This window comes from Amblyomma mixtum, chromosome 3 (assembly GCF_055824585.1).
Source record: "Amblyomma mixtum isolate Tamu chromosome 3, ASM5582458v1, whole genome shotgun sequence".
Taxonomy (NCBI): Eukaryota; Metazoa; Arthropoda; class Arachnida; order Ixodida; family Ixodidae; genus Amblyomma; species Amblyomma mixtum.
Window position 1 is genome coordinate 104,048,689 of NC_143014.1, and position 21,753 is coordinate 104,070,441.

Below are 21,753 nucleotides of genomic sequence, written 5' to 3' on the forward strand. Positions count from 1 at the left end.
GCAGCGTGCCATATTGAATATTTTTTAATGTTATGCATTGTTGACTTGACGCTATTTATATTGTGCTTGCAGCAGAGTTAAAAGTTGCCAGAATTGCCTTGTGTTTTATTTCAGTTTGCTCTGAATATTGGAATTGCATTTTACACTCCAGAAGAGTTCTTCTTGAAGCGCCCTGCAGCTAAGTTTGAGCTCCCAGCTTTCGACCCCGTAAGTATGGCTGTATGCTTTGAAGCACAGAAGACAATAAGCCTTTGTTTGTTTTCATCGGTAACCTTGTTAAAATAATGATAGTGTGAATGCTCTGTGTGTTAAATTAACTTCGATTGTTACCTAAAAACCATCTGTGTGTGACTAAACGCTTATTACTGACAAAAAGGGTTAACAGCATGCACATTTGACCATATGTTGCCTCAGAGAACAGTTTTCTGTGCCTCTTTGATGTATAGATCAGCTGCACGGATGTTCAGCTTGCATGCTGTACCATTTTGTACAATGCTCTCGGGTGTCAGTCTTCAAATGAGGTTCAGTTTTATAACATGCTCATAGCATTCTCATAGCATGCTGGTAACAGCAATGCTTGACTCTGATTTCTGTGTTGAAAAGACTTTGATTCATTGCTTTAATGACTTTATCAAACAAATTATGTTGGCAACACCTCATTCAGTGCTGAAATACTTAATCATATTTTCGAAAAGTAGGTTGCTGGAGTGCTGTTGTGTGTTTTGTGTGTGTGTATGCCTAAGGATTGTGTGCATGGCCATTGTGAAGCATAGAAGGATGAAGCAGAGTGCATTAAACTTCGCTGTGATTGCCTGTTGTGGAATTAGAATATAATGGTTTAATATCTCTGGCAGGGGTGGATCTACAGGTCACCTTGGAGGGGGTGTGGTTGGGAGGGGGAGGCAGTTCCACTTGAACCATGCATTTCTTCTACTTTTTCATCAAAAAATGGGGTTCGACATGTTTTTCCTCTGCAAAATTGCCGTCCCTTCCCCATAAATCTACTCCTAATCTCTGGCCTAACTCAAATTTTGTAGTGATGAAAAAAAAAAACTGAGGGACGTTTAGGCACCTATGTGACACCATGAGCCATGCATGCTGGTGAGAAGTTTCTCTTGTGGTTTACAGTACCATGGATAGTTCTAGGAGCTGTCTTTTCCAAGTGTGCAAAACCGTCCATGCCATTCACAAGTACTCCTGAAGGCATATAAGCTATCATGGGGATTAGTGCCGTTAATATGCTGTCTGGCACAAAAGCCTTCAGGATGCACAAAAAGGAACCTGGACGCATAGGTGCCCCGTCTTTCCACAGTAATTTATTTTACTGCCAAACATTGGAGCAAGGGAGTCTGACTTTCACCTCCGCCAATACAGTCTCGAAGCACCGGTTATCAATAGAGCTATCGACATTGCTTGCTCTTCACTCATCCTGGAGACCTCTGTTCCTGATAGTACATAGTTGGAGGTGCTTAAAGGGTATCAGCAGAAGCAGTTGAATCAGAATGTGCTCTTGCATCGTTTAATTTCGTGTGACTTCTGTGGAATATTGTGCGTTATCATTTGCATCATGTAATACAGTAGAATCTCAGTGATATGAATCTCAAGGGGTCGTGAAAAAATTCATATCATCCAAAATTTTGTATCATCCGTCCAAAACAAAATCCATATGCAGAAGCCTGGGAAATGCATTCATGCAGACCTGTTTACGGCTGACGAAATGTATTTACGGCCGCACAGCCACTGCTTAATATTTGGGGTGTGTGTAGCGCAACTGGCTTTCACGACGGTGATGTGTGGGCCGCGCGCCAGTGCACACTCACGACTGCTGCGATGTGTGGGCAGCACTTAATGGTCGAGGGTGCTGTTGTGGCTCACGCATTGCTACCGTTCATAGAGCGCGGGAGTATTTGGAATGTCCGAAATTCTACACAATGTACACAGTGCACTCTGGCTAGGGAATTTTACGAATTTGTATGATCCGAAATTCGTATTGGTCGTGTTCGTATCGTTGGGATTCTACTGTACTAACAGTGATGTTCCATACCAAAACTGAGAATTCCTTTACTTAGGCCAAAAAGTCTTTATTTTGGGCACTTTTTTCCTGAACCCTTTGGAAAAGCCCTGCATTTTTCCCCGAGGTACTTTAAAGTACTTTCGTTTCATTAATCCTTGAAGTTTGTCAGGATTAATGAAGGGGAAAAGGCAGGAATTGGCTAAATAACTACTTGTTGTGCGTCAGTGTTTTCTTGTTTGCGCTCCACCGCGTATTTAAAGCAGGGGTGGCCAGTGAGAAAAGTTGGCTGTCATCACCTCCAAAAGCTATGTGTTAAAAGAAAAAGTTGTAAAAATTTATGCTCTGGTTTTATTCAGTCAGAGTTAAGTTCTTAATAAAACCTGAGGAAACATGCTTGTATATCACTAGTGTGAACTCATATCTCATACATCACTCTTTTGCTATTTTAGCTTGTGCAAGATTAACATGACTACCATATTTATTTTTAAATTTGTTGATCCATCATAATGATTGACTCACTAGCTTCATAAAATGGACAAAAAGGAAATTAAGGTTGGAATACAGGATAGCTTTCCCAGTGAGAACTCTAAGCTGCAAATATGCATTTAGAGTGCTCGGCCCAGCATATGGCATATCGCTGCTGCAGTGGCACTGTGAGAAACATACCACTGGAGACAGTGCTGTATTTGTGTTTAGCGTAAAGACGAACGTAACAATGAAATATATAGGAGAGAGCGATGTATGGGAGATGGAACCACCTTCCTTTCGTTCTGCTTATGTTCAGCAGACAACTTAAAGGTCCAGATGGTCAATGCAATCTCATGTTAATGTTAGTAAATTATTGAAGAATGAAGCAATGACAATGCGAATGCGCTATTGGCCAGAGCGCGGCACAGTGGGGCTCACTGCTGATCGCTGCACCAGCGTTATCTCAATCCTTTCAGTGGCTCTCTCGAAAAGAGGCGTGGAACCTTTGCAACGTAGCAGTGGTGACCACTGTGTAACTCAAGAAGGCTTGAAGTCGACCTGAAGGAAAGATTTTTTTTTTTGCACTGGCCATAATTTTTATCTTTAGCCAAAAATATCTTCACCTGGAAAAAATTCCCCTCATTTCCCTGCTAATTTTTAATATTCCCCCATAGCTCATGAAGCTTCCCTTTTCCCCTTTAGGCCCAATTTTAGATTGAAAATTTCCTTGAATGGAACATCGCTGAGTGCTATCAGTGCCTGCTCTCACAGAATTTCACTGCCATTGACGATTTTTCTTTTTGTGTTTATAGCGTCAAGTGCCAGATCTGCCGCTTGCGGAAGTTGTAGCCACTACAGGGTCTAATAGGAGTAAATTTTTTAATGGTGATGACCTCCCAGCAGGCCATACTGAGGTGCGTGTCCCGTGCTCACAGTACTTTCAAATAGTTGAGCAAAACAGCACTCTGTTCACTAACATTTGTCGCATTTCTTGCTCCTAAGGTTGTGGTGCTTGTTGGATATCCTGCATGTAAGTATTTTTTTTTTGTCACACTAGGCCATAAAGTGATTATGCAGAGAATATATTTATAGCCTAAACCACACCAATGTACAATTTTGTATTTGATAAATTGTACTGATGTGCATAGGGCTACACTGCCGTGGACCCCTGTGCACCGCAGTGGTTCTGAGGCAACTGTAGTGCAAGTTTATCAAAGATGCCATAACCGATGATGTAACTAAAGTTACCAAAAGTGTGATTGAATGTCCTATTCATTTTGTCTGTTCTAATTAAAATATATACACGCATATGAGTGTTTTTATGCTTTAGACAATTGAATACATTTATACAGTTTTAATCATGGGAGGTGTTGTTAATCTTGGAACTTAATCTTGGAACAGGAAATGAAAATTATGTTAGGAAGTAGAGCATTAATTGAAACACATAGGGGTAGTTCCTGAAAAGGTGCAGTTATTCTAAAGATCATAAGAACATTCAAACAGCAGCATCCTGCCAGGGAGGCTGTAAACACTGTACACAGTGCTGAAAATAAGCTTGATTTGATTCGATAATTTTGTGAACAGCAACAACGAAACAAACGAAATCCTCCAGATTTCTTGTCATCTCCTGGTGAAAAAAATTTGCGAAGCTAGCTGCGCTGTGCAGTAGTGAATATTGCAAGTTTTTTTTTTTTTTATGTTAAGGTTTAAAACCCCGTGCCGCACTGTACACTTCTTTTCTTGGTCATACATACATATTGATTCTTTGGGCAGAAATCAGATTTCTCTTGTGTACGTTCCCCGCTCCAGGGAGTGTTCACTTTTTATGTTCACTGCTGAGCTATGCAAAGTAATCGACATGTATACAGTTGAGCCAACTTATAACGGCCACAGATATAACGAACGGTCGATTATTACGAACAAGTGCGGTGCCACTGTCAAAATATGCATTAGGGCAATGACAATTTGTCTTGAATACGACGAACAACTGCAGCTGCATCACTTGGTTGTAGTTCCCCTGCCTTGCCTTGGTTATAGGCAAGGCAAAGGAAGGGGAAATGAGGGGCTCATTATGACATGAATGTGAAGGAAGCCAACAGTCGCTAAAGCCAGGAAGCGTAGAGGAATGTTTTTTTTTTTTTATAACGTGATTCTATTCAGTGGTAAGTTGAGCGTAATTATTTTACCGCTGAAAGATAATTTGTTAGAAAGCAGAAGAAACAACCACATGCCGCCTGTGGGACCTGAACCCATGACTTCCAAATTTTGCGTCCAGTGTTCTACCAACTGAGTTATAGCAGCAGCTGTCAAATGTGCTTTTGGGGGTATTTGTGTTGCATGTAAGCTAACCTTAAGAGTGTTCACCAGCGCTACCCTCGCCTATGGTGGCGGACGTAGGACATCCTGTATTACCTCAAGTGTCACGTGGGATGTTGTTGTTTTTCCTTATGCTTTCTAATCAGTTATCTTTAAGCGATAAAATAACTGCACTTAACCTACCATTGATTAGAACTACATATTATTAAAAAAAAAATAGAAGAATTCCCCTATGCTTCTTGGTTTCGGTGACTGTTGGCTTCCTTCACAGTCACTCATGCTATGTGTGTGTGTGTTGGGGGGGGGGGTATTTATTGTTATAGTAGGGTACAACTTAAGAAAACAGCAGTTGTTAATCCTGGGCCACGGTCCACAGCGTCCTGTATTACTCTGTATTTCAATCACAACAGTAAACAAAATCAGCTTTTTCATGTTTGACTTTATTAAACAAGACAGGCATCAGAATTCTGGAGCTTATAAGTTTTTTTCTTGTGATTAGCTTCTCGTTTAAGTAACAAGAAAAGTTTTAACAAAGTTTTAACAACAGACTACATTTTGTCATAGAGGAATTCTGTGCAGCAGTCCTGAATGTGGGCAGAGCTTCACTGCAGACTGAAGTTGCATCTGACTTATTAAATTTGAAAGATACGTAGATGCATAATCTTTATTTGTCATGTTTTTTATGACATCAGGAATCCTTTCTCTTTAAATGAGGTACAGTCTGTGTCACCCTTGTGTGGAATGCTCGAGCAGTACATACCAGGCAATAAAAACTAAAATTAAAGAGCAGCCTATGATTTCCAGGCAAAGTGCTGGCACCCATGTTGCTTGCACGTCTGTGTGACTCCACTTATGCGCAACAGTTGCCTCCAGAACCAATTAGATGTGATGAGGTGTCACTTTTTGCAGGGGAATGTTTTGCTCGAGTGCTCTAAACGAGGGTGAGGCATACTGCATAGCAAGTGAAACCAAAGCAGTACATGAGAAAGTACAGTTCAGGTCATGTACTTGCTTAAAATCTAGTCAAGAAAATGAACTTATACTGGTACACCTGGATGGCTTCCAGTGCTGAATGCAAGCACCACTGTTTATTGCTTAGAATGGTATGTGATGTTTGCTGTGCCTTTCCAACAGCTGGTAAGAGCCATTTTGCAAAGGAGTACCTTGTACCAAAGCAGTATGTTCACATTAACCGTGTAAGTAAATTTTTGGTTACTCTTTAGTGCCTATTCAAGGCTCTAGTCAAGCTCTTTTGATTTATGTGCTTCATATGTGCTTCCAGGACACGTTAAAGTCGTGGCAGAAGTGTGTTGAAGAATGCGAAAAAGCACTGGAGCGTAACCGAAGTGCAGTCATAGACAACACGAACCCAGATCCTGAAAGCCGAAAAAGGTAAAGTGGCAGTTAAATGGCAGTAACTCCTTAATGGGCACATTTTTTCTTTTTTCTGAAGTAGCCATGTTGCCATGCATTGGCAAACCAAAAAAAATGCTTTAGACGAGCCCTGATCACCTTAAACCGAACATAGATTGCCAGAAAACACACGACAAGCTCGTGTGTCTAAGTCCAGTTTGTGTGGCTAGTCCATGTCCGCTAGAGATGAGACCACCTGTTTTGACCAGGTGGTGAGCATTGTGGTCTGATCTCACCACCTGTTTTGACCAGGTGGTGAGATGAGACCACCTGTGAAGTGAGCATTGTTTCATTATGCAGAATGTTTCAACGAAAGGGAGTGAGTATATTTTTAGTGATTTGACTGACAGCACAATCTTTTTTTTTTTCTTTTTGTAGGTTTATAGACATTGCAAAGAAACATGGCTGTGAGTGCAGATGTTTTGTATTTGACTGCTCCTTGGAGAGAGCAAAGCATAATAATCAGGTTTGTTGTATTTCATTCTGAATGGTTTTTGCATGTGTTCACTGTGGCTTTTATTTATTTATTTAGAAATACTGCCAATCGCAATCAGGATTGTTGCAGGAAGGGCAGAGTACAGAATACAACAAAGAAAGTGCATAATATACAGCAGTGCAACAGTATGTGAGCAGAGGCGGTTCTGTTAATAGTAATAATAATAATAATAATAACTAGTAACGAATAACATGGGAGTAACTAGTAAAAAATGTCAGAAAACAAGAACAACGTGATGCATTATACACTAGAAAGCATAATTTTCATTGGTTGAGATGGAGCAAACAAAATGGTGTTTATGATGCATATTGTAGAACTAGTAGGTGCACTTCATATGTCTAAAAATTTTTCTAAAGATGAGGTAATTACACGTGATGGCAGGTTATTCCATTCCCTAATGGCTAATGGAAAAAAATGAATGTCTAAAACAGTATGTGTTGAATCGATATTCTTCCAGTGATTGTGAGTGCCTATATCTCATTATTCTTGTTTCTGAATAATTGCAGTTTCGAGAAATTAAACTAAAAGGACAACCTCATGTTTCTGTAACTGATATGGTTCTCTACAGTCATCGGTGAGTACCTTTATTAATAAAAGCTCTTGACAGTGTTGGAAACAACCGACTAGTTTCCTGTTTTGCTAATGACATTTGCTTTAGCTATATTCTTTCCCTTATTATAAGCCAAAAAGAGGTATTTTATTGCTTTCGTGCTGGGGTACACTTTTCAAACCCAAGGGCCTCACTTGGGTTTGTTAAGCATTCTGGTTATCGCTCGGCTATCTCAGCACCTCTGATAAATATGGCTACAATCTTACCGCATATTCATTTTTCTGTCACAAGTCTCAAAACTGTTAAAATGAAGCAGCACTTGCTTGCAATTTGTTCTCTCAAATCATTTTTCAGGTCCAAGTTCAAGGAGCCATGTTTGTCCGAGGGATTCTCAGAAATTGTAAAAATCAACTTTGTTCCCAAGTTCAGCACGCCTGATGATGAAAAACTGTACAGATCTTTTCTCAAAGACAAGTAATATCTAAGTTGGTTATATTCCACTATCCACAGAAGCCTTATCTACAGTTGCTTCCATGACCTTGGGTTGTGATGAAGAATCTGTGAAGATTTTTATTTTACGAAGTGACTCACCTTAATGTTGTCTCGGGAATGGAAGTCAGCACATCATGTTCTACAGGTACACACCATGCTAATTTCTGCTTGTGCTTTTGAATAAATATTTATTTTAGCCCATAGCAGCATATGCACAATTTCCTGACAAAATAACTGCACATAAAAATTTCCAGGTGCCAGAGTTTTCAACTAAACAGACTTTTGCAGTCTGTCGGCAAATTTTTACTGCAAGTTTCAAGCATTTCTAGTGTGGACAAATGTTAGGTAATTGCTGACTAAATTGTACGTCTGTAGTAGGAAGGACTGCTTTGTTGCCAAAAAGCTCCATTTTTTATGAGAAAGAAATGAAAACATTCTCTAGAAAAACAACCATTATGAGGGTTGTGGAGTTTTTTTTTGTAACCCTATGGAGAGGAACATAGTATCCATTAACAGTGAGCACAGCAAAACTGTATACATGGCTACACCAACTACAGTTCTTTCAGACAAAACACCAGCCCTCATGATGAGCTAATAGTGTGCCTAAAGAAACGGTTTTAAGAGTACTACTATGGTGCTTCTTGCAGAGACCTTGATTGGTGAGATGTGTAAAGGTCTTGACTACCTAGTGGGACCAACATTATATGCCACTACCTTGTGACTAACAAAATTCGTTTGCTTTTCAATCAGGGAAGCAATCTGATTGATTGATTGATTGATTGGATCGATCGATCGATCGACCATGGGACTCAATAAAGGAATCAATTGATGCCTTCATTGAGTCCATGTTGCTTTTGCTTTTCCCCAGCCAAATCTGATGGGAAAGCTAAGTGTAAACTTATGGCTGGCAGGGTGTAGGAATACGAGGGTCCATGCGGTCCTTGAAAACCTTGAAAACCCTTGAATGTGGAAGAAGTGTTTTCAAGGGCCTTGAGAGTCCAGGAATTTTCATGGGGTCCTTGAAAACCCTTGAATTCTGGTGTGGTGAGGGAGGTGGCCGTGGAAAAACCCTACTATCCTTTAAATTTTCTTTTTTCACAAATTATCTTGTTGGAGATAACTTTACCGGAGCTCCACCTCTACGGCTTTGATTGCCGTCCCTTCGGCAGCAGATCTGCGTAAACGCAGACAAAGCGCCACTGTCTCCGCCCGACGCCGCACACGGCTACCATCACCCCGTAACCTGCCCCAAGAGCAAGGTTTGGGCGCGAAGCGAAAAGATACACAGCGCGAACACAGTTTGGGCACAGAACCTGGTGCACCGTTGCGACGCAAGCGGTTCACCGGCACACAGCAAGCATGCTAATGCAACGCAGGATTCACCTAAAGCCATTCTGTAAAATTTTCTGTCCACCATAAAAAAAAAAGGCAAAGTTATAGGGGCTTCAGCGTCGCCCACAGCTGTGCTGCCATGCAGGAAATTTTTTCCTTCGTGAGGGCAACTGTGATCGAGCACCGCTTGGCTCACTATACATATATAAAGTTCGCACCAGAAAAGTCGAAACAGCTGTGTTATTAGAATAATTTCGAGTAAATCTGAGCATGCTGGCTCAGGTGCCAATCTTTCCGCAATGATGCTGCGTCCAGGCACGTCTGGCGGCGGACTACGCTGCTGCTTGGCCGCCGTAGTCATTTAATGTAGAAGAACTTCTTGCTGGGCGAGTTGGTGCATAGCTTTCTTGGGATGGCGTTGCGCACACGAACAAACGTACACAGGAAGAGGCAGAAGACAGAAAGAGCGCAAAGGTGACAACACGAACAGTTAACTGTTCGTGTTGTCGTCTTTAACTCTGCCTGTCAATCTAAGCAGCACATGTCTTGTATATGAGCAATACAGAGCACCGTGGGGCTTTTTACCTCACCATTAACATTGGTGACACTTGTAATTGAAAAAACAAGAACTTAAACTGTTTTTTTGATCATTGAATGGGTTCAGATGGCTTCACTTATTCCTGTAGGCTCTTTAAAAAGAAATTGTAAATTGCCATGTTTAATGTTTCAAAGCAACACACAGGCTATGAGGGACACCATAGTGGAGGGCTCCAGATTAATTTAGACCACCTGAGGTTCTTTAATGTGTTCTGACATTGCACAGTATCTGGGCACCTTTTGCCTTTCACCTCCACTGAAATCATTAAAGATCAACTTGAAGGGACCATGAAAATTTGTTAACCTTATCAGAAGTTCATTCCATCAGGGGCGTCCCCCAAAAAGGATATCTGCGCATGCTGGGTGTGTCAAAAAATCTGTTTCATGAAAAGAATGAATAAAATTGCCTTGCAGTGATAGAGTGTTATATATGAAGTGAGCTCAAGAGTGAGTGTGTGGAAGAGCTCACGCCATCCTATTTGAAAATGGCATTTGTCTAGTTTCTTTTTTTCGTGGTTTTTTTTCCTTCCCTCCACAGCAACCACTGTATGTTTTTTTTTTCCTCTGCTTTTTCCTTTACCATTCCCAACGGCATCAAGCACACTGAAGGTGCCCAGCTGGCTAGTCATGTGGTACAGGCTCTGAAAGCATAGACCACCTTTCTCGCTCTCTTATACCACTCCTTCTGCAATGCGGCTGTTATCAGCTATGCAAGCAGGTGCTCCTCACGTCTTTTCGTCCGCGGTAGGTGCTGTGGACATATCCGATTGATATGCAGTGAAAACGCGCGCGCTGTATTGCCAGGTCAGTTCAAGAATAAGGCTACCATTTGATTCTTTAAACACCTAGTCATATTACGTTGTGAAAAACTCACGTGATCAGTTGCATGTGATTTGTGGCAACGTGCCTGATGCAGAGCTGGGTGGATGCCAACTGGGATGTTGCAGACTCCAATATGGCATTGCCATGTTTTGTCATACGCAAAGTACGAGCACTTTGTGACCACATGGAATGTGAATAGATAGATCTACCAGCAACAAGCTGCCGTGAACACTTCAACTGCAATTAGTTTTACCACGTCCTTAAAGCAGCTGGTTTGTGGCAAGGGTCTTGTGGAGAACATGACCGCACTGAGATTGTATAGCACCACGATAATGTCTGCTTTGAAGGAGTAGATGCATATCATGCACTCTTTTAGGAATGAATGCCACTTCTGTCTAGGAACCGTATCTTTAGATGTAATATGAGAAGTTCACTTACTATGGACTTCGGATATAATGAATGCAATCCGCATGATGGTGAGATTTCTTATAAGTGGGCTCGGCTCTATAAGCTTGTTTTCAATCATTCCAGATATTTTATGATTTGGGTTATTGCTACAGTTGCCAGTTTAGCCATTAATTATGAATTATGTGCACAGCAGTTTTGCTGATAACTTTGTGGTGTCATTTGTGGGTAATTGTAAGCACTGTACTCCATTTTCGGTTTCTTGATTTTTTTGCTGTTCTCAAAATGGCTGGCTCAGTATAAAAAAAAAATTGCAACTAAGAAAGGGAGGTCTGAGAAATGTAATGTGATCAACTCAAAATGTCCAGAAATCCCCTTTAGTTTCCTTTTTTATGAAAAAGTTCATGGCTACCTTTATCGTCAATAGATCACAATTTACCCTCCCAGGCACTCTGTTCAGAACAGTTTACATTGCAGATTCACAGCTCTTAATGTTCTGCAGCTAGCAGTGATTTCTCTGTTTCAGAGAATTTGGCACTTTTCATATCGCAACTGAGGTGCTTTTTCATGTTTGCAAGCAGACACAGTAAATAATATTTCTGAGAACAGTGAGCTTGGTAGCAAATCCTTTAGCAGACTCGTGTAGGAGATTTTGTCACCCGCTATAATTTTTTCTGCATCATGTGCAGTTAAAAAAAAAAAAAAGTGTGATCCCCTGATCTCGTGAGTACTCATTTGGAGAAAGTGGAGAAAGTAGTTTGCGCTTAAGATGCAAACTGAAAGACCTAGCATTTGCATTTGGAATAAAATGCTCTTAGATTTTGTGGTAAGACTTTAAGTGCATAGAAAAGGGAAGTGCAACTCTTTTATTAAATCGGTTTTATTATTAGTGCAGTTCAGCTATATTTTATTGTGTATGATCAACATGACACACTGACTATGAACTGCATATCCAACAACACGTCAATGAGCAAGCTTTAAGTAAAATGCACAACCCAAAGAATGGAACCCAAATCAGATTCGGGCATCTGTCAGGTCTTAACTAGGGGTGTGCGAATATTCGAAATTTTCGAATATAATTCGAATATTAGATTTTTGCTATTCGTATTCGATTCGAAATCTAAGTATTCGTGTTGTTTCGATTATTCGATCCCCTGCGAATATTCGTATTTAGCCGAATATTTTATTGCGAGCACCAGCGTACATTTCGGTGCGCAAGTCCAATTGACATAGACATAACAACTTGGCGACGTCCACACCCATGCGTAATGTTGGGACATGCCGTAGCTGACTGTGCTTGTGAGCTTCTTTGTGGCTATACCTGTGAAGCTGCGATAGTCAAAGCTGTGCACGAAGTACCTCGCAATATCTTGTACTTCAGTGCCAAGTGAGGGGGAAGTCGTGGCCTAGTGGTTTGAGCGCCCGTCTCGGCTGCGGGAGGTGGGTGGTTCGAAACCCACCGCCGGGCACCCACCGGTACAGAAGGGTACAAGCGTCCCCCGGCCTGGCGCTCGGCTTCCTTTAGGGGTGTACGTTTGGGAGAAGTCATTTCAGCTCTCCTGTCTCTAGAGAAGTCGTTTCAGCTAGAAGGGAACGACTCCTGCCTGACCATGTGGAGCAGCTGGTTTTCTTTCACAACAACCTTTAATGTTCATCCCAGCAACGCACTTTTGCGCTGATGGCATGCTAGATTCAATCAGTGCTGTGTACTAGCCATTTTCTCTGAAAATTTCACTCTTCTAAGAATAATGTTCTAGGCTTCGATACTTTCTGTGCAGCCACACACACCTTTTGTGTTCATTTACTTATTGATAGTTGAGCTGTGATGTTCTTGGATGCTCAAATAAATGTTTTGAAGTGGTTAAATGTGTCTTTCCTTCACTATTCGATATTCGATTCGATATTCGGAACTAAGTATTCGTATTCGAAAAATTTGATATTCGCACACCCCTAGTCTTAACACTTGAGCAGCTTAGCTATTTTCTTTACTTTTTTTTTGTGCTCAGATAACGAGATGCATTGTGCTAAAAGTGATTTGCTTATTTGCTGCTCAGGGTGGGGAACCATGTTTATAGCCTTTTTTTTTTTTAGTTCTAGAAACATGGGGTGAACACAGAGAAATGTGGGTAAGCACTATAAACAAACCAAAATTTTTATTTACCAGAGGCACACTTTACACACAGTACAGTACACACATACATAAGTGCAAGGCAGAGCTGTGCAATGATGAACCAAATAGCCCGATTGTATGCACTATCTGTACTGGGGAAGTGTGTTACGTATGGGAGTGCAGGTTTTTACTTTTGAATCTAAGGTCTATAATCGCTATTTGAGCAGACAGGGGTAGAGAGATCAGAGGTTCGTTATGACATACAAATGAAGGAAGCCAACAGTCTCCGAAACTAAGGCATGTAGGAAAGTTTTTTTTTTTTTTTTGTGGTGTTGATCAATAGGAAATTGATAGTGGAATTATTTTATCACTGAAAGATAACTGGTAACTGAAACAACCACACGCTGCAGTGGGATCTACCGTTATGAACAAGGGTGGCGATGGCGCTGGTGAACACTTTCAAGGTTAGGCAACACAAAAGCATAAAGTACCCCCAAACGTAGAAGACTGGACAGCCGCCGCCGTAGCTAAGTTCTGGGGTCGTGGGTTCGGATACTACTGGCGGCATGTGGTTGTTTTTCCTTCTACTTTGTAATCAGTTATCTTTCAGTGATAAAATAATTACACTGTTAATTTCCCAATACCCTCCACGATGGCTCAGTGGTTAGGGCGCTCGGCTACTGAACCAGAGTTCCCAGGTTCAAACCTGGCTATGGCAGCCACGTTTCAATGGAGGCGAAATACAAAATGTGCCAGTGTGCTATGCGATGTCAGCATATTTTAAAGGTCCCCAGGTGGTCAAAATTATTCCGGAGCCCTTCACTACGGCACCTCTTTCTTACTTTCTTCTTTCACTCCCTCCTTTATCCTTTCCGTTAAGGTGCGGTTTGGGTGTCGGTTACTGCGGCATTTCCTTTCCTAAGAAACCAATTTTTTAATTTCCCATTGATGAGTACTGCAAAATTAAAAGAAAGAAAATAAGATAGAAACATTCCCCTATGCACCTTGGTTTCGGTGGCTGTTGGCTTCATAGTTATACTTATGCCACATCTCAGGCATGTGGTTCTGGTTTTTTTTCTACAACCTTGGAAGCTGTCATGTTTTTTCTTTTGTTGCACCCATTCCTTTAGGAAACCGATGCTGCATGTTTCATCCTTTTTTCTTTTTTTAGTACAATAGTGTTAAGAAGCCTGCATCACAGAGAGAGAGAATAAACTTTTATTGCAAAAAAGGAGACCAGATCAGATTGCACTACAGCTTCCACGCAGCCACTTTGCAGTTGTCTGTATGGTCCTGTGTGCCCACCAGATTAAAAGCTGGTGTCATCGCCTGTGTCTTCATCGGCGACGTTGGCCGCGAGCGAAACATCCATGATAAAATCCCCACAGAAGCAACCGAGGTGGGCCACCTAAGTCATGTAACCTTGTGGCGTCATCACAGCCTGCCTGCCAGATTGTGAGCAAACTGCCCGCCATGCCAGGTAATGATTGGTCGCGAGAGTTGCTCGGGAAGCGCAACCCGAGTCGCACAATCCCCGCCGGTGGCAGCATCTGCCATCGCACGGCAGTGGCACATTGCTTAACCACTGCGCCAGGAGTGTTAAAGGACTCCCAGGGATCTATGAACACAAAGTAGAGGATGACCAGTTCCATATAGTATATGGACATTAACTCATTAATGCTATTGTGTCATACCCTTAAGGGCCCCTCTAATTTTAAGTGTGCTAGCACTATAACCCCCAGTCTAAGATTTCTCTGATGTCTTTTTGTCCGAAGCGTCTTCCTAGGTGGCCCCCCACAAGCCCTTGGTCTCGTCACTTTATGATGTCATCACAACTTGCTTACCAGACTGTGAGCAAACTGCCCACCATGGCAGGTGGCAGTTTTAATTAATGATTGGTAGCGAGAGGTTGCTCGCGAAGAGCAACCTGGGTCTCGCAAGCCCCACTGGTGGCGCACCTGCTATTGCAGGGCAGTGGCACATAGCTTAACTGCTGAACCACAGCACCAGGAGTGGTACGAGGACTCCCAACAATCCGTGAATGTAAAGAAAAGAAAGACCAATTCTGCATATATGGGCATTAATGCTATTGCATCGTACCCTTAAGGCAGAGCTTAAGTCAATTTTGCCGATCTTTGTCTGAAGCCTGCTTGACCTTGAAAAGCAAGCCTTGAACCGAAACCAAAGTGAAAACCAAATTGCTAGCGCACCCAATTCACATTTGGCCTAACCACGCTAAATAGGCCATCGCGTTGTTGTTATCTTGTATTCCCTCTGTTAAACATCACTTAAGTATGAGTATGCTGGTAGAGTATGAGTGCCTCTTTGTTAATCACAAGGAATGCTTACTATTTTTCCTAAACTTCCAGCAAGCATGGAGAAGTTCAGGGTATGACATTAGGCTTTTGTATTCCCTCCACTCAGATTCTCTCCCCGCTTTTCTCTCAAGAGTGGCACTCCATCTAACAAGGCTACATCCATCTGCTTTGCCAACGGTAAACCTGCTCTCACCACCATCTTCAGGCGCCTGCTCATATTACATTGGTTTTTAAGCAGGATGTCAGTGCTTGGGTGCACTGATGGCATCCAACAATTGTTTTACAACAGAAGAATGGAAAGGCCTACGCTAGAAATGAAGCAGAGCCATTAGTTAACTCGATGAATGCTATGTACCGTTTAGGGTAGTGTGTATGACTGAGGTGGTGCTACCTGCTTGGTGTGTTATCAAGAGTTTGTTGAGAGCCCCTTTAACTGTGGACATCTGCTAGTATTTTCCAGCATTGCAGCTTATGCTGTTCTTTTTTTATCATGCTAGAGGAAAATTACTCTCATGCATTGCATCTTGGAAAGTGAAAATACTGAAGAATATTCAAAAAAGGTTTGAGTAGAAACTAAAAAGACCAAGCAAAGTGTTGAGGACACTTTTTTGTCTGCAGTTGGGTTCTTGACCAGTCTTCATTCTTTCAGTCAATGTTTGCTGTGCATCGTTAATCTAACCTGCATTTCTGCTTTGTAATAAGTGAAATTTTCTGCCTAATTCAAAGCCAAGCTGAAATTTCCCCCAAGTGCAAACCCTACACAAGGCCTGAAATACCTCTCGGCTGACTGAGAAATGTTTTGGGGTCAGTTGAGCGCCTTGCAAGCAATGTCATTCCAAAAGAATGCTTCAAGTGAGCTACACAAGTGGAGAAATCAGAGGTGCAGTAGTTAGCTTTTGCAATCCCCTAAGTTGAAACTCTCCTCCATTTTATCTTCCTTAACTACCCGTGGGAGATATGTACTGCCTACAAAGGCTGTGGCTGGTGACTGTTGCGTGTGGCAACCCTGCTTTCGTTATTACATTGATGAGTGGCACATATGGCCATGTGGTTGTTAACATCGCACAGTGGTTGCTCTATGGCAGCATAAATTAGTTGAAGGAGCCAGTGTAAGAAACAAAGGACAGCTGACTTTTCATTTCGTTTGCAAACATTATGTACTATGTGGGACCTTACAACTCTGCAGAGGTGTTTACAACGATATACTCTACCTGTCTAACATGTTCATTAGCCATGCTCAAGAAGTGGTTCATGGCCCCTTTAACAACATGACTCCAGCAATTTCAACTGTAAGATGCCTTTGCTAGGCTTTCCTGCAAAGCAGCATTGTAGGCTTCCAGCAGAGCCTGCACATTTTGTCTGATAGGGTGGTAGTTGTACTCTGCGAGTTTAGCCTCGACGTACTCTTGTGCAGCAAAGTTGTTCTGCTCGTGATGTTGCCAACGACGTTCCAGGTTGACTAAGCGTGTGTAGCCTTCTTCCTCATTCAGTACAGCTCTTGCTTCATCATACTGAGCTTGCAACTCTTCCACCACCTTCCAGAAAAAGAGAGAATCAGTATGTTTAGGCAAGTAAGATAAATGAAGAAACGCAAGAACTGTGGTTTTTGTGAAGGGCTATTCAGGTGAGGTCAGCACAAGCAATGATGATTGCAGGGGCACCCTCAAGCACCAGCATTTGGCAGCAATGTACTAAGTGTAAATCTTGCCTGAATATATGATCATCCATGCTCCTCCTGTTTTGCTAGTCAAAGTCTGGGCATATTTAAAGGGTACTTTTACATATCATCATGTGGTGCTGACTAGAGTAAACAGTCTTCATCAAACCTTGTTCATATTTGTGCCTTTCTTCATGAGGCGCAAAACACAATTATCAATCAAGATGCTTGTCAGAATGAGTGAAACTTTTGCTTTGTGTCAGATCATCAGTGACAGAGAAAGGTGCTCTGCATTTTAACTACTAAAACACGGAAATGTGAACAGGATATTCTAGAACTCTCTACACATCTTTTGAAGGGAACCTGCATTTTATTAGCATTCCTGTGACCACCAAGGTATATGATTTGTGCTTTTTTCTCTAAAATATTCATTGGCACAACATTGGCAAGCTTGTGGATTGTATGCCTTCTTTAAGTACCAGAGTAAACTGTGCAAGATGGCCGGACTACTTGGACTTGGGCATCGATTCCAGGGAGAATTCTGCTGCTGAACCATTTGCTAAGCAATAGTTTATGGAAGAGGGCAGTTTAGGCCTTGGACGATAGCGTGACCTATAGACCAGATAATACTGGTGTTTGGCGCTCACGCCAAAATACATGCACTTTCAAAAAGCTAGCAGGTGAAGCAAGCCCTCCAGTGCATGTAACTTTTCGAAATAGCCAAAATAGCCCCGAGGGTAATCGAGTTTTTGAAATTCTAAAAACTGATATGTATATTACTTATGATGGGCTACACGCCTTTCAATAAGAACAGAGACTAACAGCAATAGTTAAAAAGTTAACTGTTCAATATTAGCTAACCAGCCTACTAGTTAAGCATGTCTTCTGATGCACTACACCACTGACAATGCTGTGCCAAAAAAAGTGCTCTTCCAACTCAAAAAGCCTATTTTTAAAAAGTGTACAACGTCTTAGGTGAAACACCCAGCATAATGCATGCCATTGTAAAAAAAAAAATAGTTACTGCAACGTAACTGTCGCTGCCGCATGGATTCTAGTAAAAATCTAATAGATGTTTTTTTTTTAAAGCTGCCTGTTTAGAATGAGGTAAATTTTTATCCAAGTGGGCACCAGTGACACAAGTAAATGTTATACTTTTAGCTAGTTTTAGTGGCCCTACTTTTGCTTCATGAACGTTTTTAGCAGTTTACAGCAACCATTACAGAGATGTTTTAAACAGGAAGTTTTCACCTATAAACTAATATCTAAGTCACGCCAATGTAAGCTGTAAATTTGAGGTTGCAGATTAAATGTTTCAGGAAGCACATTATCAAAATATATGAGGGCAGGTATTACTAAATTTGTGACCTATTGCTGCACAGATATTTCCCTTCCATCCTTGTGGCATGCGTACAGACTGCTCAAATTGAAAGACGATTCAAGTGCAGCTATAGCTCGGCACAAGCAGAGTAGTTTTGAGCAATAGTGTAATGCTAAAGGGTACTACTATTTGTATGAGCTAAATAATTTCAAGTGGTATCAATATACGCTTCAAAGCATAAGCGCACAAGCTTATGTAATGGTGAGAAAACCTAGCAATAAACCCTCTACCGAAAAACGCTAATGACTAAGGATGCATGGGAAAGTGGGAGATAAGTGCTGCAAAGAAAAACCTGAAGCCAACGAGGGCTTTCCTTTTCACTCCTACCTACAACAAACATGAAGTACGGCTATTTCTATCTGTAAATAACATATTCTGGTCCTGTAAAAATGCAGACCCTTTTCACATTCTTGAACTGACTAGCCTTAAGTTTGCAGTTTAAAATGTGCTACACAGTTTGAAGTGAACAAAAAAAAAAGGCAGACTGTAGTATGCTGACAAGCATCAGATACTCACTCAGCGTAACTGAGAGCATGGTCTGCTCAGACTTTCAAAAATACTGATGTTGGTGACCAGTAAGAGCTCCTAAGTTTAACTTTAAACTTGTGGGAAAAAGCTAGCAAGCCTGGGCTGATTACTGTAATGATTCCGTTATGATCCCCTGCCCCCCACCCCCTCCGCTCTTTGTATTGCTCTTTGTGGCTGACTTTATGCCACACCCTGCATTCCATCAACGTCATTGTCTCAAGCCCAGTGATGGCGGGGGTGGGGCTTTGCTTGGGGCAGTGCCAAAGAACTGAAAAGGAGTAGTACATAGATTGGAATCAAAATGGAATTGCTATATTATACTGGCCCTGAGGTACTTTCTTCTAAACACGCTTCTAAGCAAGCCTGGTTACTATGTAAATCTCTTCAATGAATTCAGCTGGAAAACATGTGTATGACAGTTTCTAAGTAAACCCTGATATGAAAGCGCTCAAGAACTGTTGAAAGCAGTTCACCTTTCTAGTTGGCCCCTTCTTTATCTGCAGAGCTTCTTTTTCGGCTATCAGCTCTTGCTTTTTGTGCTCTGAAGAACTTCTCAGTTTGTCTATATCGCTGAAGACAACCATGTCTTCTTCCATCTGTTTGATTTTCTGCCTGAGGGTGTCTAGTTCCTGTTGAACTTTGCTCTCTAATTGTTCGATCTGTAAAAAAAAATTCATTTTCTTCAGAACTCCTTGAAGTATAGCATATGAGTAGAGCGGAGCTGATATGCTTCCAGCTCAAGATGAAAACTGGAAAGATTTCAGCCACATTCTTCAATTTTTTCATGACTAAAGAGGCATGTTATGCACAAGACAGTCAAAAATAGGTTTGCACATTTTTTCTGAACATGTGACTTAATTCAGAAACATGCAATTGCTATCTGCAGTAAGAAAAGTGATTTGAGAAAAACAATAGGCCCACTTGCTGAATTAAAATGTGGTATCCAGTGTGAAAAGCATGGAAACAGATCAAATTCTTTACGAAACATGCTATGCTTGCTGCAGTGTAACCAAGGCTGTGTGCAGCTCAAAGAGGTGAACTTCACAAAGAACATGAACCATGCACTCTGGGAGGCTAGGAGTCATTTACAAGTTCAGAGAGCAGTCTTGCAACAGCATGCTGGCTGCTATGAACTCGCATAACAGCTAGCTCAAAGGTAAAAAAACAATTGTGGAGTTTGCATTCAGTTACGCAAGTCCAAAATTATAGTACGACAGACTTCCCATTTAATCAGTGTACAAGAAAAACTTCATAATTCTAGCTACTACTCTAGTTAAACAATAGTTCAAAATTCTGCATGATTTGTTGGAAATAGAAGGCTTAGCAGTAGTAGCAATTGTAAAATTATGCCCTCATGAGTATAACATGAGAACAAGGTGGCTGACCACCCGCTTCAACAACCATAACGCATAAGCATAAGCAATGCATAATGCGTTATATAACTAACGCCCACACCCATGACGCCTGACTAGTCGCTTCATAACACAACTCTTCTGGCGTGAGCTCCGCCATCTCGTTCATGGTCAAAACATAGAACTCTCGCACGTAGCAAAGCTTTAAAACATGTCTGATACCTGCAGTGCACATTACACAAGGCCCCAAAGGAAACCAAAGTGTTGTATACAAAACCCTTGTCCATCCCATTCCTGATTACAGCTGTGTCACCTGCAACCCTCATATGAAGTCTGATATCCAAAAGTTAGACTCAGTTTGGAAAAAATCAGTATATGTCACCTTCCACAACTATGGCAGAGATTTTTCCCCTTCTTCCCATTATATGGCTTTAGGTCTTGCAACACTATCATCTTGTCACTGTACAGAATGCCCAAAATTATTACACACACTGGTGCAATCTCAATGCTTTGCATCACTAAATAGTTATTTGAACTTAATAAGCAGCTGCTATCACTATAAGTTCCCGCAGCCTGAACCTTACTCCTATTTATTATCACACTGACGTGTATAAATACAGCTCCTTTCTTTCATCATTTAACCGTGGCATTTGCTGCCTGGAAGCCATTGTTTTTTGCTAATATTCTGATCTTTGTGCTTGAATTCTGTTTGAGATTTCAACTGTTTTCTTTTCCTCTACTCCACTACTAAAGTAACTTCATCGAGGCCACAGTACATACAAACAAAAAAACATCAGTAGGAAAGTTGGATCCAGTAGCTTCTTTCTTCATCATGGTAAAATTGACCTTTTACAGCTTGCCTCAGAGAGAGACAGTACTGACCTTATGACTTTTCTTCCCTGTACACATTGCTGTCATTTTGCATAGCACAAAATACAGAAGTTTTTGTGTTGCCAGCCTGTGGACATGGCTCCTGCCAATTGAAACAAATAACTTTTTGCTTGATGAGAGTTACCCATGTTCCAGTGAGCTTGCATGTACAGGAACGCACAGTTCTCGAGACATGGCAATGATATGTGCGGTTTAATGTCCCGAAGCCGCACAAGGGCTGACACAATTAGGAAACTTCTTGCTGATCATAAAGGCTGCACTTAATTCGAGCATCACTTGTGTCAGTGGACCCTCCACCCTCTGTCACCCGGCTAGCAAGGGAGATTGCATACCTTGACAGCTAGGCAATCACCATGAACTTCAGGTGTATTTAGTGCTTCGTGTCCGCTATCTTTGCCGCTGTGTTTTTCTGTTTTGAACGCTCCCTATTTATTGTGTCGCTCGCAGTAGACTTTCACTTGCTAGTAGCACTTGTATTTTTTGCACCTTTTAGTCCAGTTTTATTAACGTGAAAGCCTTATATGGCTCATCAGCAACAAAACCCGGGATCCAGTAAAAGGGGTCCACAAAACACCACTGATGTCATCAGCAAAGAAAAAATTTCTTACGAT

General features: G+C 41.5%; 2 protein-coding genes across 7 annotated transcripts in view; one reads left to right on the forward strand and one right to left on the reverse strand.

Moving 5' to 3' along the window:
* The window catches only part of PNKP (Polynucleotide kinase 3'-phosphatase), a 46,958-nt gene that overhangs the window by 7,446 nt on the left and 17,759 nt on the right, over positions 1-21,753 (forward strand). Inside the window, exons 7-15 of one of the 5 annotated variants that reach the window (XR_016290555.1) lie at positions 115-207; positions 3,295-3,396; positions 3,485-3,512; positions 5,933-5,994; positions 6,081-6,190; positions 6,590-6,677; positions 7,214-7,281; positions 7,768-7,894; positions 15,440-15,510. Coding sequence is in view for 2 of the 5 variants with exons in the window: in XM_089580511.1 (XP_089436637.1) it covers positions 115-207; positions 3,295-3,396; positions 3,485-3,512; positions 5,933-5,994; positions 6,081-6,190; positions 6,590-6,677; positions 7,214-7,281; positions 7,612-7,735 (675 nt within the window). In the remaining 3 variants the exon portion in view is untranslated. Of the gene's footprint in view, positions 1-114; positions 208-3,294; positions 3,397-3,484; positions 3,513-5,932; positions 5,995-6,080; positions 6,191-6,589; positions 6,678-7,213; positions 7,282-7,611; positions 7,953-15,439; positions 15,511-21,753 lie in introns of those variants that run through there. The other 4 variants (XR_016290554.1, XR_016290556.1, XM_089580512.1 and 1 more) reach the window with 4 other exon arrangements.
* LOC149351235 (intraflagellar transport protein 74 homolog) overlaps positions 13,033-21,753 on the reverse strand; it is a 29,704-nt gene continuing 20,983 nt past the window's right edge. Inside the window, exons 8-9 of one of the 2 annotated variants that reach the window (XM_089580513.1) lie at positions 19,373-19,558; positions 13,033-16,868 (exon numbers count right to left, since the gene is read on the reverse strand). In XM_089580513.1, the coding sequence (XP_089436639.1) occupies positions 16,617-16,868; positions 19,373-19,558 (438 nt within the window). In that variant the 3' untranslated portion in view covers positions 13,033-16,616. The remainder of the gene's footprint in view (positions 16,869-19,372; positions 19,559-21,753) is intronic. The other variant, XM_089580514.1, reaches the window with a different exon arrangement.